Consider the following 16,763-nt stretch of genomic DNA (forward strand, 5'->3'; position numbering starts at 1 on the left):
ATACTTTTTAACGCTGTGTAGCACTTCAGAAGCCATACACATTTCCCGTAACCACGCAACCACTAGCGGGCACTTGAGGTGGGTTTTGTCATTCTCCCCCTGTACAAACACCGGAAGATTGAGCTTGCAAAGCCTTGGCAAACATTTCCATTTTTCCCTCTTCTTCTTTTTAAAGGCAGACTTGCAGGTTCTTGCAGTCACAAAATGTTCCCACCCCAGTGAAGAGGAGAATCCAGTCAGGCAGGTGTTTAGTTTGCGTTTACTCTTAAGTTCACAAATAAGATCTCGCAGCTGGATACCTGACGGGCAGCTAGCCACTTATGCTAAGTATTTGGAAAGAAAAGAATTCATTTTTTCCAGGGTGGTGCAAGGTCTGCCCCTGTGAGAACTTCCAAACATATCTTTATACTCTGTAGCATGTGGCTTTCCCAGAAGCCTGACCAGAGTGTGAGAAGTGCTTGATACAGGGATGTCCCTTTGCTGTGTGACTGTGGACAGGTGCCTTCACCTTCTGGGACAGTCCCCTCATATCTACGGTACAAAAGTAAGACAGTTGCTCTTATATTTCACAATTTGACTAGGGAGGCACATACTCTTTGTTCCCCTTTGGAAACATAAAAGTACTTAGGATAGAAAGTATGAGACCATTGAAAACTACAGAGGAAAAAAAGTAAAATTACTCATGAGCACCCAACTTATTTTTTTTTTAAAATGAAGTACAGAGTTAGCAGCAAGGCTGAGGCAGGCAGACTTCAAAGTCTTCAAGGCCAGCCTGACTACACAGCAAGCTCCCACTGGCTGTCTGTGTGGGACTGTTAACTCATAACCAAAGATAAAGCATAGAGGGAATGAGGGAGGAGGGAGAGAAGGAAAGCAACTATAGTGTTCTCACCTTGTCCACACCAGTGCTTTGCCATTTTAACCAAAGTTCTGTCACGGTTCACTACTGACACACACCTGTTAGCTCGGGGGTGGGGGGGGGACTGAGGCAGCCACATCAAAATTTGCTCACAGTTCATTGTACTGATAGACACCTCTGAGCTTCGGGGGCTGAAGTAGCCGCCTCACCAATCTGAGGCAAACCTGAGTTATCCCATCAGATCTGAACCTAGAAAAGAAATCATTACATACATTTCAGGGAGCTGCTGCTAACTGTGTTCATGAATCAGTGTTTGTTTGTTTTTTGTTTTTTTTTTTTTGCATTCTCTTGATGGAAACATTGTATTTTTAAAATGTGTATTTGTCTGCGGGTGCCTGCAGAGTCGGGAGGAGGGTGCCTGACACTGTGGAGCTGGAGTTACAGGCAGCTACTAGCCTCCTGTTAAGGGTGCTGGGAACCAAACCCAGGTTCTGCTCCAATTTTTAACAATCTCCTTCCAAAAATGTTCATAATAACTAGGATGTAGTACATCTCAACATCCTCTTTTTTCTCTTCAGGACCTATCTAGAAGTGCAATGCATGGCGAAGGTTTTGAACATGTGCAGATCTGGGGAGCCCGATTCAGGCTGAGCATTCATTACACGGGGCTGTTACCACACCCTCTCTGCCACTACTATTGAGTACGGGGGTTCATCTTAATTTGAAGTTACTGTAGCATACTAATTTGAACACTATCGTTATATAGCTTAGTAGCTTCAATTATTTTACAGTATGCATCAAATACACACAAAAAACAAGGGTGCAACCCGAAGTTCCCCTAAAACCACAGCCTCTGGCAGCACCTATAATAACTGATGTATATCCTTTAGGCATTTTTTTGTCTCATATACATTACTAACTTGAAAACTTATTTCTATTGGCTAGCCCCTAGCTGTCATATTAATGGATATGCACTTTTAAAAGTTTAGTGTATGTTGTTAAATTTTCCTTCCCTCAACACATTCTTAATTACCAGTGTGCACCAATACACACAGCCAGGAATAATCCAGTGCAGTATGAAGAACAACGTACGAAACAAATCTCAAAAAAAAAAAAAAAAAAAGAGAGAGAGAGAGAGAAGGGACAGGAAATACTGTGAAAGGAGCTGTCCGGCCCACAATTACACCAAACACTGGTGTGTTTTAACAGATAATTTTTACTGAATTGTAGGTGTAGAGAGGCTTCAAATAGAGAAAAAAATATCTCCGTTAAGGCGAGGGAAACTAAGGCCCCAACAGTGACCCAGGCGAGACAGTGAGCACTGCACCTAGGTCGCCCCTGCAGAGAAACTCCTCATCCTCACCCATAAAACCAGCCAGGGCCCCTTCATGACGCCCCAGTGATTGGCAGGCAGCACACCCAATAGAGTTCTTGCATTGCCATTTCCAGCCAATTAGGTGAAACCCCGGGTCCAGGGGCGTTTCCCCGGCCCGCCGCACCCATGCGTCATCAACGTGAGCCGAAAGCACAATTGGCGCGGGCGCTTAGGCCTTGGTGGCGTTGTCACCGGCGATGAGCGGCACGAGGGCGATAGCGGCTGCTTCCATGTGGCGCTTGCGCACTGGCGTCCGGAGGCCCTTCTCAGGTACCAGCCACTCGCGGTCGTGGGCCCAGCGCGGGGCTCCAGGCCGGGGGATATCTGAAGGGGAGGTCACGGATGTCACCGGGGAGACGCTCATTGCGTCACAGGCGCGCGACATGGGGGTGGAGTTTGTAGCTCACGTCGAGGTGATTGACAGGAACAGGTGGACTTGCGCAGCATGCGTAGGGAGGGTGGGGAACCAGGCGATTACCCACCTGTGACGTGACGTCAGCGCAGATGTGGTACTTGAGAGTCCTGCAGGACCACTGTAGTCTCCACCCGGCCTTTCTCCATCGGCAGCATTAACCTGTTAGAAATGCAGATTTCCAGGTCCCGCTCTTTAGCTATATATATAAATTTGTGTGTGTGTGTGTGTGCACGTGCGTGCGTGCGTGTGTGTGTCCAGTAGTTAAGTGCCAGAGAGACCAGAAAAGGGGTTCGAATCCGGAGCTGAAATAACTGGCAGTTTGTGAGCCCCTGTATGTTTGTGCTAGAAACCCAACTCAAGTTCTCTGCAGGTGCAGTACTCTTAGCTGCTGAGCCCTCTTTCAAGACCTTTTTATCAAGCTCCTCATGGGACTCTTTGCCTTACAAAATATGAGAAACACTGAATTTGGAGTGGAGAGAGGTGGATCTGGATTCAGGTTCGAATCATGTGTCATCCGAGCTGCCCCTAAAGATTGCGAGATCATTTTCTCAAAACTAAATCTTCAGGCATTTATTTGATCTCCGTTTTGCCTGATGGCAATACTGTTTGCAGTTTTGAGATGTGTTTTTGTGTAACTGCGACCTATTAAATAGTTTCATCGAAACCACATGTTTATGGTAAACAGTAAGCCTGTATTGCCTGCCCCCAAATGGACGAATAATCACACACCACCACCACCATGATAAGATATGAAACTTTGTTAGATAGTGTTGAATGTGCTACCAAAGTTTGACCCCAAGACTATTTTTCTTTCTGAAAAAGAAGAGTGCTTAGCTAGTGTTTGGGTATATTTAAGAGATGTCAACTATAAATACAGATGTTTTCCTTGATAAGAAATGGATTAGAAGAGAAGTTTTAAGAGCCTCTTACTATCTTCCGTATTCCATAAACCACTTAAATCTCCCAGGCACCTCTTTTGGAACAGCACCTTTGCGAGCTTCTAGCACTGAGCTTCTGTTTTATTTTAAAGTAGGTAACAAGGCAGTCAGAACTCAGGGATGTGAATTAGAAGGCTTCTTGTTAACCTAGTGAGTAGGTAACAATAAGAATCATTTGACCTGGCGGTGTGACGTACACTTTTAATCCCAGCACTTGGGGAAGACAGAGATAGGCAGGTTTCCACGAGTTCAAGGACAGCTAAGGCTACACAGAAACCCTGTCTTGAAAAAACAAACAAACAAACAAAAAACAAAACAAACAAAAGCCATTTGTTTTCATTTATGAAGTCACTTGACTTCCTTTGTCTCATTTAGCCTCATGATAATAAAAACCTTAAGTATATGTTTCTCCTTAAAAAGGAAAATAGCCTTGTTATTGGGTAAGTTTCTGTTTTGGCTTTGAGGCAGTATCTCTCTCTGTAGCTCTGACTGACCTGGAACTTGCTATCTCACCAGCCTTGCTAACTCACAGAGCTCTGCCTGCTGAAGCTGGAACTGAAATATCTATATGGATTTGGTTATCTAAAAGACAAGCACAGTCTTCATGCTCCTGTCTCAGCCTTTATTGAGTGCCTGGATCTAGAGGAGAGGTGAGATTAGAGAGCAGTGCCCTGTGTTCTCAGTAAAAACACAGTCCTGCTTCCCACTCCTCAAAAGCCAGCTGTGTGAACTTGGCCCAGCTGCTCAGCTCCTTGCTGCTTCTCAGCAACTCTTTGAAAGGGTTGCCTCTTTCTTTGATAACAAGTAAGAGAACAAGGAAACAGGATTGTATTGCGAAGTAGAGCTGGCTCATCAATTCTGTCTCCAGACTCCACTTTCTTCAAGGAGACAAATTGGCTAGAAGTTTGGGCCCTTGAAATTGAAGAAACACAGCAGGTCACTTTGATTGTGTCCCGTTTTTTCTCCTGTGAAACCTGGGCCACGCCCATAGAGACCCTTTCTGAGGGCAGTCAGGAGTGGTGCTTTGCACTTGGCAGAAGCCGGTGAGGCTTCTGTGCTCTGTTCAGTGTCTAGAGTCAGTGTGCTGAGTGAGGTGGAGCATGCCCAGTAGACCAAAGCTAGTTCTGCTCCTGCAGGGTTCATCCTCCTCTATACATTGTGTGCTCTTTATCCCAGGACTGTGGAGATGGCTCAGTGGTTAGACTATTTCCTCTGAGTGTATCAAGCCCTGGTCTTGATGATCTCCAGCACCATAACAAATAGGCACATTTAAAATTCTACTTGGCAGCAAAATTCATGTTCAGGACTCTGGCATACAGACATGCCAAATTCACCATGCCTGCCCTAAGGCCTTGTGTCCCAGAGGCCTTGGGCCTTCTTAATGAAAGAGTTGAAAATGTGTCCCAAATGAACCTTTTCACCTGTTTTCTGGACGTTGAAGTTAGCCAAGGAAAAAGTATCTTCCAAAGATGTGGTAGTCATGGCATACCAAGAGTCTGTGACACTTTAAGTAATGCCAACCTAGGCTAGACTGACAAACCAGAGGACCTGTGGATTTCTGCTTTCATATGAGGTGAATACACCTCACTACAAAGACCCTTCTCAGAGGGGTGCACATCTGAGATCCTCTCATCTAGGACCTGGAGAGTGTAATGGAAATGCTTACTAGTCAGTTCCTCAAAAGAATTTACATTTTAAAGAAGAGTTCAGTTTGTGAGGACAAATGTAGCACAATTAATAAAAACTCAGAGACAATTATTGGGTTCAACTTGAAGACCAGAAAATCAAAGAAGCTAGCTACTGGCTTTTACCTTGATCTCAGCCTGAAAATGGTGATCCTGCCTTCAGGAAACCCCAGAATGAGACTGAGATTGAGAGCTGTCTCCTCCCGCTTTACAATCCTCTCTAGTTCCAGGATTAAGGGCAGAGAAACCACTATTGCCTGGTGTCTATGGCAAGCTAGTGTGGCTACTGGGATTAAAGGTGTGTGTCATTGCTGCCTGGTCAGTAAGGCTGGCCAGTGTAACTGCTTTACTTTTCTGATCCTCAGGCAAGCTTTATTTATTAAAATACAAATGAAATGCCACTACATTTCCCCTTTTTGTCTAAAATAAAAGAGTATAACTAGTATAAGAAAAACTATATAAATAAGTACAATAACTATATGCAATGTATGCAGGCAATAAATACATCAACAATGTCTAGTCCATTTGTATTTGACAAATTTAGAGAAAATACTCCCTATCTATTTTGGTGAGTCCAAAGTCTTGTACCTAATTTACTTTCTATCATAACTTGTTTTCTGCATCAGGTAAACAAGGAAAACTATAACTATCTAGCTTTCAATTCCTTTAGAGACCCAAGAAGGAAATAATACTAGCTGAGTAAACAGGAAGTGCAAGCAAGCGACTTCCAAAAAATATGAGAAATGACAGAAACAGCTGGCTGCCTGAACAGTCACCCAAAGTTCCTCTGAAACATTAGGGCTTCTCCATGTTCAGTCTACAGGCCTGGCATATCTGACAGAGCTTTCTGTGAGGCAGGATATTCTGAAGGGCTGCCCTTCTTGTCTTGACAATGTTTAACAGTCATGTTCTTTTGTGTCCTGCTTGTCCAATTAGGACAGCATACTGTCAGCAGTTGAGGCAAGGGCCTTTTCTTGCCCAATGTCTTACTTTTGCCACAAAGAAAGTAAACTCCATGTGGAGTTTCTTCAATGCCCATTATCTTCTCTGAAGTAGGTTGGTGCTTCCAGGAGCAGATATGTCTCATTGCCATAAAAAAGAGCCTATGTTATTCAAACATCTTAAATGCCATATTCTGAAGATCTCTGAAGTATTTGAAGATGACCTATCTAAAATATATCTTTGTTTGACTTTGAAATCATACTTAATGTGACACAAGTTTGATTATAATATGTGACTAATTACTAACCTGCATTTCTTTATTATCCTAAATTGTTGGCAATAATAATTTTAAAAGACTGGAGATTTGCATCATATTGTTAAATGAGCTGTATAGGTATAATACCTTGAACAAGATTAGAAATGTATGTACAGTATGTTTTAACAAAATTAATCTTAAATTTGTATCAATATATAAAATTTGTATACAATATACAGAAATTCAATACAATGTAAAAATGTAAAACTAGTAGTTGCTTTTAAAAAGCAGATTCAATAATCTACCCTTTTATCCTATCATATCTATATCCCCCCTTTTTTCTTTTCATATTAAGAACCTTGAATCTAATTTCCTTGTTTAGCTTTTTTCCTGACCATTATCTGTAACAACTTGTAACTGACACAAGAAACAAAGACAAACATGCATAATTTATCTTTTGGGAATGTGAGCATAGTTTTCTGGGCTACTTCCTGCTGATTGGGGCACTGATAATCTTACGGGGACCCAAAGAAACTTTAGGATTATGGTCAAGTCCTGACTGGAGTATTCTGTGAGGCTGGATCATCTCAGCCAGCAGTGCTGAGGCTGTTCTGGATGTAGAACTCAGAGGAAACTGCATCGGGGGTGCTCTGAAACATTGGATCATCCGGGCCATCCACTCCTATCAGAGTTTTTTCTTAACCCAGAATGAATCCAGTCTCTCACTTCCTGTGCAAACAAAAGCGAAACCTCTTCTCCAAAGCAACATATCTTTTTACTTTAATTTTGAATTCTAGGCATTTTCAAAATATATAGTTGGATTAATCCAACAACATTTATAGTCCAATCCCAGCTCTGGCCTGGGCTGGTGGCTAAACAGCCTCAGGCAAATGGCTTTTTCATGAATTTGTACCCCAAATGTTGGGCACCAAATGTAGCACAATTAATAAAAACTCAGAGACTGGTATTGGGGTTCAACCTGAAGACCAGAAAAGCAAAGCAGCCAGCACTGGCTCTTTCCTCAACCTCAGTTCAAAGATGGTGAGACTGAGAGCTGTCTCTTCCCATTTTATAATCTTCTCTAGTGCTGGGATTAAAGGTGCATGTCATTGCCTGGTCTGTAAGGCTGGCCAAATGTGACTCTTTTATTTTTCTGATCCTCAGACAAGCTTTATTTATTAAAATATAAATCAAATGCCACTATTATAGATAAACCCAAGCTGTCACCTGTCCATGGAACCAATGTATTAAAAGAATTTCTAAGTCCCAACCTGGGCTACCAGATTTTGCACCCTGAGCCTTTTCAGGCTATCAGCATGGGCCTGCTTCCCAGGAAGACTGGGGAAGAGCATCATGGCTTGCTTTGTGCTGTACAGCTTGGGAAGGGAAAGCCTTTCCCAAAGCAGGGGTCACATGAGCTGCCTGGTGAGGACAGGCTTTGGCTTTCCCAGATGACCATGTGCTTTTGTAAAGTGAAGCCATAAACCCAGTTCTTAAAATGAAATCTTTGGGGTTTGAGCATTGCAGATGACAAAGAATGCATTGACAGACATGTGCAGCCCTCAGGGCTTGCTTATGACCTTGGTTCTAATGCATCTTTCATTCTGTCTGCAAAAGGACTACAAGCCAGTGAGATGGCTCAGTGGGTAAAGGTGCTTGCTGCCAAGCATAAGGGCCTGAGTTCCATCCCTGGGCCCCATGTGGAGGAGGGAGGGAACTGACTCCCGCAAGTTATCCTCTGACTTCCACATGCATATCAACACACACACACACACACACACACACACACACACACACACACAGAGAGAGGGGGGGGTAAATTTTTTAGAATAAAAAAGGACATTAATTTTCTGTGTGGATAATGAAGGCTTGTTCCTTGCGTTTTCATTGCAGCCTATGGAGGAGTCATTGTCGTCAGGTTTCACAGTTCAGGAATGACCTTAGACAATATTAACCGGGCAGCTGTGGATCGAATAATTCGGGTGGATCACGCTGGTGAATATGGAGCAAACCGCATCTATGCAGGGCAGATGGCTGTGCTGGGCCGGTCCAGTGTTGGCCCTGTCATTCAGGTGGGCTCTTTCCTAAGTCTCAACCTGACCTGTTGCCCTGACAATGAATCTGAAACCCACAGTAATCACCTTTGCCTGCATGTTCCAAAGGGAGATCCTGGGAAACAAAGAGCATATGTTCTGTTTGGAAAAGCTCAGGTCTAAACTGTACGTGGCTAGGTGTGGTGGTGCATCCCTTTAGCCCCAGCACTTGGGATAGAAGCAACCAGCTCTCTGTGGGTTTGAGGCCAGCCTGGGCTACATAGAAAGTCTCAGGTCAGAAAGAAAGAATGGGGAGAGAGGACATGTAAAAGAGAAAGAAACTGAGTGTGCAAACCAAGTGTACCTGCGATGTGACTGTCTGCTATCAGGAAAAGCTGCAGATGCCTCCGTGAGGGGAATGTTCCACACTCCAGCAGGTGTCTGTAGACTTGTCCTCACACAGACTGCCAGAGAGAGGGGTCTTCAGTCCCAGGGATCCAGGCTCCCTTTACAGTTCTTACTATCTGTGACCTTAAAGAGGCCACATGACTTTCAGGTTTCCGTTTCCCTGTGTGCAGGCCAGCCTGGTAAAACCCCTAACTCACTGGGTTTGGTTGGGGAATAAACAAGCTCAGACAGAACTATTGGGGCCATGCCTGGCGTGTGGTAGCTTCAGATTCCCCACAGACATCCCAGCTCCCGGAGCTGATCCCAAGTGTAAGATGATGTGCATCTGCATGTCGCCCTGCACCTGTGCATCTGTGCCTCTCTACCTTGGAGCACGTCCAGGCCACTGAATCCCCCATGCCAGGAGAATACCACACATTTGCTGTCCTGCTTCCTGTTGAGAACAGTCCGTGTGTTTTCAGAACATAGTTATTTTCCGTTATTTTCTGATGTCGAATGTCCTGTATATGTGTTACTTTTATTGGTCAATGAATAAAGCTGCTTTGGCCTATGGCAGGGATAGACAGGCTGGAAGAAAAAGAGAGACAGAGTAGGCGGGGTCAGGGAGACACCATGTAGCTGCCAAAGGAGAAAGACAGCAGACCTTACCAGTAGGCCACACCCTCGTGATGATACATAGATTAATAGAGATGGGTTAATTTAAGATGAAAGAGTTAGTTAATAAGAAGCCTGAGCAAATAGGCCAAACAGCACTGTAATTAATATAGATTCTGTGTGATCACTCAGGTCTAGGCGGCAAATGCACGAGCAATCTCTGTCTACAGTTTTCTCCTGGGGTTGCTGGAACCAGTGGCTCAGAACCTTGTAATAGGAGCTGCGGGTGCTTCCTGCTGCCCAAGCTCCAAGCCACCAGCTAGCTTTACCTGAAATAATTACATGGAAACTGTATTCTTTTAAACACTGCTTGGCCCATTAGTTTTAACCTCTTATTGGCTAGCTCTTACATATTGATCTAACCCATTTCTAATATTATGTGTAGCACCATAAGCTGGCTTACCAGGAAAGATCTTAACCTGCGTCTGTCTGGAGTGGGAGAATCATGGTGACTCCCTGACTTGGCTTCTTTCTCCCAACATTCTGTTTTGTTTACTCCGCCTATCTAAATTCTACCCTATTAGAGGGCCAAGCAGTTTCTTTATTAATTAACCAATGAAATTAACACAAAACAGAAGACTCTCCCCCATCATTTCCCCTTTTTCTGTTTAAACAAAAAAGAAAGGCTTTCATTTTAACATAGTAAGATTACATATAACAAAATAGTTATCAAGCAAGAATTACAGTTACAATATTTATATCTATTTTATCTTTTATCATAACTAAGGAAAACTATAATTATCTATCCATTCTTCAACTCCATCAAAGACTCCAGAAGGATATAATATTACCTAAGCAAACAAGAAGTTCAAAACTCTAGAAATGACAGAGACATCTCACTCCCTGGACAGTCACCCAAAGTTCCTCTGTACCATTGGGGCATCCATCTTCAGCCTACAGGCCCATAGTATCCAGCAGACATTTCCATGAAGCAGGAAATTCCAAAGACAGTTTAGTCACTTTCTACTGTGTCCTGCAGAAACTCTTGCAGACTCTTTCATGAATCAGGAACCCAGAAAGACCATCTCACCTTTAGGCAAGTTCAGCAGTCCTCTCTCTGCAGGGTCTTTGTGTCCAGTTTATGCAACAGTCCAGGCAAGAGCAGTTTCTTGCCCAAATGGCTAACCAATTCCCTAAGAAGCCTCTTCAATGCCCATCTTCCTCTTGAAGTAGATTGGTGCTGCCAGGAGCAGACGTGTCTCATTGTCATGAACAGCCCTAAGTTATTAAAACATTAAATGCCATGTTCTGTAGTCTTTGAAAGATATGAAGAATGCCTATCTAATTGAAATAAATCTCTATATATCTAGAAAATCTAACTAACATGACTATAAGCTTGACTATTATTTATGATTATCCATTAACAACCTATATTTCCTAATTATACATTACATTTTTAAATGAACTACACAATCACAATACCTTAATCAATATCAGAAGTGCATATACATATAACAAAATTGACCTTAAAATACGTACTAATGCAAATTATTCATACCTATATCATTTCCCCCTTTAAATGTAAAAGAACATTTATAAGCAATATTTGGGAACATGGGCGCAGTTTTTTGTGTGTGTGTTTAAAATTGAGCTCTCTCAGGTTTTACATGGATCCAGTTTAGCATGTTGGAGTGCCACTCTGTAGTAATAGGAGCAGCAGGACTGCGTCCCTGCCGCCCTAGCTCCCAGCCGCCTGGCTAGCTTATTCCCCAAAATAATTACACAGAAACTGTATTCTTTTAAACACTGCCTGGCCCATTAGTTATAACCTCTTATTGGCTAGCTCTTATATATTGATCTAACCCATTTCTAATATCCGTATTGCCACTTGAGTGTGGCTTACCCGGACGAGTCTAACGGGCGTCCATCTTGGACAGGAGAGTCATGGCGACTGCCTGACTCGGCTTTCTTTCTCCCAGAATTCTGTTCAGTCTACTCCACCTACCTAATTTTCTGTCCTATTCAAGGGCCAAGGCAGTCTCTTTATTTAACCAATGAAATTAACACAAAACAGAAGACTCTCCCCCATCAGAACCTGGGGTTCCAGAGGGCTCCTTGCATGAGATGACTGGGCTGTGAGTCCTCGGGGGAAAAACAGTCGGCCCTAACGAGGCACTGTGTGCATGGCAGCCCGCCAAAGCCATGCTGTGGCACCTGGTGTTTAGGAAGCACCGACTGTCCTGCCTTAGCTGCTCTTGTCCTTCTGTCCCCATCCTTTCTGTGGAGTCTAGAAGGAAATTACACCGTGACTGACATTCTGCCCTTCCAGTTCTGAGCTGGTTCAGTGAGGTGGGTGTGGGTCTGAGGTGTGGCAGTGGTGCTGCCTTGGCCTGCAGCCTCTTTTTTTTTTTTTTTTTTTTTATTTTTGAGAGAGTATGTGTTTTGCTTTTATCTTATGGACCCATAAAGGGATAGGAGACTGCAGCTCTCATCATTACACTGCTTCCCTTTTGCCTCCTGTGTGCTCAGCCATAGCAAGTTCCCAGGGTGTAGCCAGAGGCCCTTGTAATGCTTGCCTCTTTTTATGGTTCCTCCCCCCAGAAAATGTGGGATCAAGAGAAGGACCATTTGAAAAAGTTCAACGAGCTGATGGTTGCGTTCAGAGTCCGACCTACAATTCTGATGCCCTTGTGGAACGTGGCAGGCTTTGCACTGGGTAAGTGTCTGTTGGTGATGAGTTAGTTGTTATATAGTTATGACACACAGGGGACACTAGGTAGTGCAGTTATGATACAGGGGACACCAGATAGTGCAGTTATCATACACACAGGGACACTAGATAGTGCAGTTATCATACACACAGGGGACACTGGATAGTGAGTGCAGTTATCATACACACAGGGACCCTAGGTGGTGCAGTCACAGCCAGATGATGTCTCCTGGTGATGCTCACCTGAGATCAGCTTGAGTGCTGGGCATGGTCTCCCACTCCTTAATCTGAGCACTTGTGAGGCAGAGGCAGATCTCTGAGTTCAAGGCCAGCTTGGTCTACAGAGCAAGTTCCAGGACAGCTAGGGCTCTAACATAGAGAAACCCTGTCTGAGCCCCCACCCCAAAGGAAAAAAAAAAGGAAGAAGAGCAAAGAACCCAGTGTAACGTTCTAGGCTCTGAGCAGAAGGACCAAGGCTCACTGAGCCTGCCTGGTGGTGCATACCTGCAACCTCATCACTCAGGTGGCAGAGGCAGGAGGGTGGAGAATAGAAACCAGCCTTGGTTACACAGTCACACAGTAAGTTCCGGCTAACTTGGGTTTCATAGTGAGGTCTTGTACAAAATCAATCAAACTAACCAAATAAAACAGAAAAATACATTCAAAAAGAACGTTGAGACTGGCATCTAATAGTGAGGGCAAACTGCTTCTCAGCTTGGGGTGACTGTTTCAGAGCATCCGTGGGAACACGGAAATGTCCAGTATTAGGCTTAGCAGGTACTACTGATAACCAGAGGGTAGATATTGGGTATCATTAAACGTCCCCAGATATAAGGCAATACAGGCCATGCATGTTGAAATACTGGCCCACCCTTCACTGACCTGGGGATAGCTGTCCCTGACCCTCATGGGAAAGCTCCCCGCCACTCCCATTCTCAGGAGAGATGGTCCCACCCACACTCCCATCCTGGGCCTTGTGTTGGTCCACCCTAACATCTACCCCATCTATGAAGTGCTGGAGAGTGTGAAGGGACCGGTCCTGCAGAAGGACAGCTGCAGGATCTCCGTGACTCAGGGCAACATCAGGATGTCCAAAGGAGTTTTGGTGAGAGTCCAATGATGATTGTGCGCCAGAGGCCAGAGGCCTTGAACCAGACCACTGACCACAGTGAACATTTGCGGGTGGGGCTGATTGGACAAAGGGACATACAGTATGACACTCCCCAGCTCCAGTGCCATGAGGACAAAGGAAGAGGTGTTGGAGAGGCGGAGGAGATGGAGGGGGAGGTTCTTTTTCAGGACGACACTTCAGGGCTGAGGGACAGATATGGAGGGACTGGGAGGTGAGTGGGATTGGGATGCACAGTATGAAGTTACTAAAGAATCAATAAAGAATTACACACACACACAAATCCCCAGATGCACGACTGTTGTGAGGAGCGGCGGGCTGCGTCCTGCCACCCGGCTAGCTTTACCCGAAATAATTACACGGAAACTGTATTCTTTTAAACACTGCTTGGCCCATTAGCTGTAGCCTCTTATTGGCTAATTCTCACATCTTTGATTAACCCATTTCTAATAATTTGTGTAGCACCACGAGCTGGTGGCTTACCAGGGAGGATCTTAACCTGTGTCTGTGTCCGTTGGGAGAATCATGGCGACTGCTTGACTCGGCTTCTTCCTCCCAGCATTCTGTCTGTCTACTCCGCCTACCTAATTTTCTGTCCTATTAAAGGGCCAAGGCAGTTTCTTTATTAATTAACTAATGAAAGCAACAGACAGATACAAGACCCACATCCATCACATGACATAATCCTACCATAGAGAGTTGCAGCCCAGATGTCAGGATGCCTCACAATGTCTTTGACCAGCAGCCTTTGGCTCTTCTCACGATTGACCTCATTTGACGACTGCAGGGGCGGGAACGGCCTTGCTGGGGAAGGAAGGAGCCATGGCCTGCACTGTGGCAGTGGAGGAGTCCATTGCTCATCACTACAACAACCAGATCCGCACGCTGATGGAGGAGGACCCTGGGAAGTATGAGGAGCTGCTGCAGGTGACTGTGCTCCGCCTGAGGGGAGAAAGGGCAGGTGACAGGTGACAGAGAAAGATGGAAGGGCGCTAAGGAGGCAGGGCTTAGCCTGGGGAGGGGCAGGGAGTCCTGAGTCAGACAGGTTATAGGGCCCTGGCACAGTGAAGCCTAGAACTGTGTCTCCTGAGTCCAGGTCTGTGTGTCCTCTGCACATCCATGACTCAACAACTCGTGGGCTGTACACGGAAGACACCAGCTAACATGCTAAACTGGACAGAGAACTGTAGGCAATGGAGGGAAGCTGAGACCGGAGAGGTGGCCTTCTTCAGGGGAGAGCACATCCATGGTTGTCCAGTGCCACAAGGTCAGCCCTGAAAGCATACATACAGGTAGCATTATATAGACCCAGCAGGTTATACTTCAATATGTATATGCAAACACAAATATGCATGCCATAACAGTGAAATAAAGAGACCATAAATTGGAAGGAGAGCATGGAGGGTGTATGGGAAGGTTTGGAGGGAGTAAAGGGAAGGGAGAAATGTAATTAAATTATAATCTCAAATAAAATAAAGAAAATGATGATGAAGTCTTTAGGCTGCGTGACCTAAGTGCTAGAGCACCTCAGGTCATCGCCTACAGGAAGAAGGAACTCAGCCAGGCTGGTCTTCATTTGGTGGTTACAAAGGATCCCCCTGCCTCAGCACTGTCCTTCCACCCCCCAGTAGTAGTTTGTTTGTTTGGATTTTGTTTGTTTTCCAGACAAAGTCTCTGTCTATAGACCAGGTTGGTCTTGACTCTTGGTCCCCCTGCTTCCAAGTATCGGGTTGTCAGGATGCATCTCTGTGTTTGGCCATGTGGTGGTTTGACTAAGAATGGCCCCCACAGGCTCATGTATGTGAATGCTTAGTCATCAGGGAGTGGCATTATTTGAGAGGTACTGGGAGGTATAGCGTTGTTGGAGAAAATGTGTCACTCGGGGTGGGCTTTAAGATTTCAAAAGTCAGGCCAGGCCCAGAGTCTCTCTCTTGGCCTGCAGATCAGTATATAACTCTCAGCTACTCCTCCAGCACTGTAAGTGTTGCTGTGTTCCCTGCCATGCTGATAATGGACTAAACTCTGAAACTGCAGGCCAACTCCCAATTATATGCTTTCTTTTATAGTTATAAGGGTTGCCTTGGTCATGGTGTCTCCTCACAGCAGTAGACACCCACTAAGACAGGCCACAACTTAATTTTTAAAACCTAAATCAGCAGTTGGCAAACAGCAGCCTGCAGCCAAGCCTGTTTCATAAATAAATCCTGCTAGAGCCACACCATGGATTACTCCTGCAAGGCCGCTCTCCCCACTAGAACGGCAGTGAATGCTGGCCCTTTCGTAGGAAAAGCATGTGGCCCTCACCTGTAGACTAGAACGTGAATCTCTGGCCTGGACATAGGATGAGCAGCAGGTGACCTAGAGTGCTGACTGGCTTCCGCTTGAGTTCCTTTTCTTTTCCAGGTCATCAAGAAGTTTCGAGATGAGGAGCTTGAGCACCACGACACGGGCCTGGACCACGATGCGGAGCTGGTAGGGACAGACTGTGGCTGGTGATGCTTGGGGATTATTTTAAAGGTGGAGGGGCCAGAGGTTTCTGTTCCCAGAAAGAGATGTTTGAAAATAAAGGTCAAAGGTCAGGGAGCCAGCTCCTGGACAGGAAGCACACAAGCTTAGCCTTGGTCCAATGAGGCTCCTGTGTCCTACTGTTATAGCCCAAGGAGCAGCCTAGGGTTTCAGTGGCCATAGATGCTTCTAGCAGGTTTCCAATTAAATGATTTCCCAGATCCTGTTTTTGATCCAGAGGAGCCCAAACCCTGCCCTAGCAGTGAAGCCAAGTCTGACATCTAGATGCACCAGGTGTGGTTTCGTTGTTGGTTGTTCAGGTGCTGGGGTTGAACCCAGGGCCTTGCTAGGCAAGTGCTCTGCTGGTGAGCTTACATCATGCGCTGTTTGCTTTTCTCCCCTCTGAAGTGCTGCAGACCAAACTCAGGGTGCTGAGGATAGACAGGCCCTCTACCACCCAGCTACATTGCAGCCCTTTGTTCTCCACAGGCTCCGGCGTATGACTTGTTGAAGAGGGTTATCCAGGCTGGATGCAGTGCAGCGATATATTTATCAGAACGGTTTTAAAGTATGTCCGACGACCCATTTCTAGAAAAGATGGTCACTTAAGGAGTGGCGATTGCAGAGGAGGAGCTGTACAGTTATCACTGTGTGCTTTTTTTTGTTAATAAACTACAAGAGGTGGTTGTTGGTTTTTTTTTTTTTTTTTTTTTTTGTCTTTTTTTTCCACTAATAAAACTCTTTGGCACTGGGTGGTGGGGGCACACACTGGTGGTAGAGGCAGGTGAATCTCTGTGAATTCGAGGCCAGCCTGGGCTACATACAGAGTGAGTTCCAAGGCGCAGCTATTACACAGAAAAACCCTTTCTCAAAAAACCAACAACAACAACATAATAATAAACAATAAAAATCCA

At 45.0% G+C, this 16,763-nt stretch overlaps 1 protein-coding gene across 1 annotated transcript; it reads left to right on the forward strand.

Annotated features, from left to right (window-relative positions):
* The first annotated feature begins 2,370 nt into the window (after nucleotides 1-2,370).
* Nucleotides 2,371-16,539, forward strand: Coq7 (coenzyme Q7, hydroxylase). Its single transcript, XM_057778478.1, has 6 exons — nucleotides 2,371-2,504; nucleotides 8,364-8,542; nucleotides 12,107-12,221; nucleotides 14,132-14,271; nucleotides 15,748-15,816; nucleotides 16,339-16,539. The coding sequence occupies exons 1-6, from the start codon at nucleotides 2,432-2,434 to the stop codon at nucleotides 16,414-16,416; spliced, it is 654 nt and encodes a 217-aa protein (XP_057634461.1). The 5' UTR covers nucleotides 2,371-2,431; the 3' UTR covers nucleotides 16,417-16,539.
* The last annotated feature ends 224 nt before the right edge of the window (nucleotides 16,540-16,763 follow it).

The sequence above is a fragment of the Chionomys nivalis genome, chromosome 8 (assembly GCF_950005125.1).
Source record: "Chionomys nivalis chromosome 8, mChiNiv1.1, whole genome shotgun sequence".
NCBI classification, from domain to species: Eukaryota; Metazoa; Chordata; class Mammalia; order Rodentia; family Cricetidae; genus Chionomys; species Chionomys nivalis.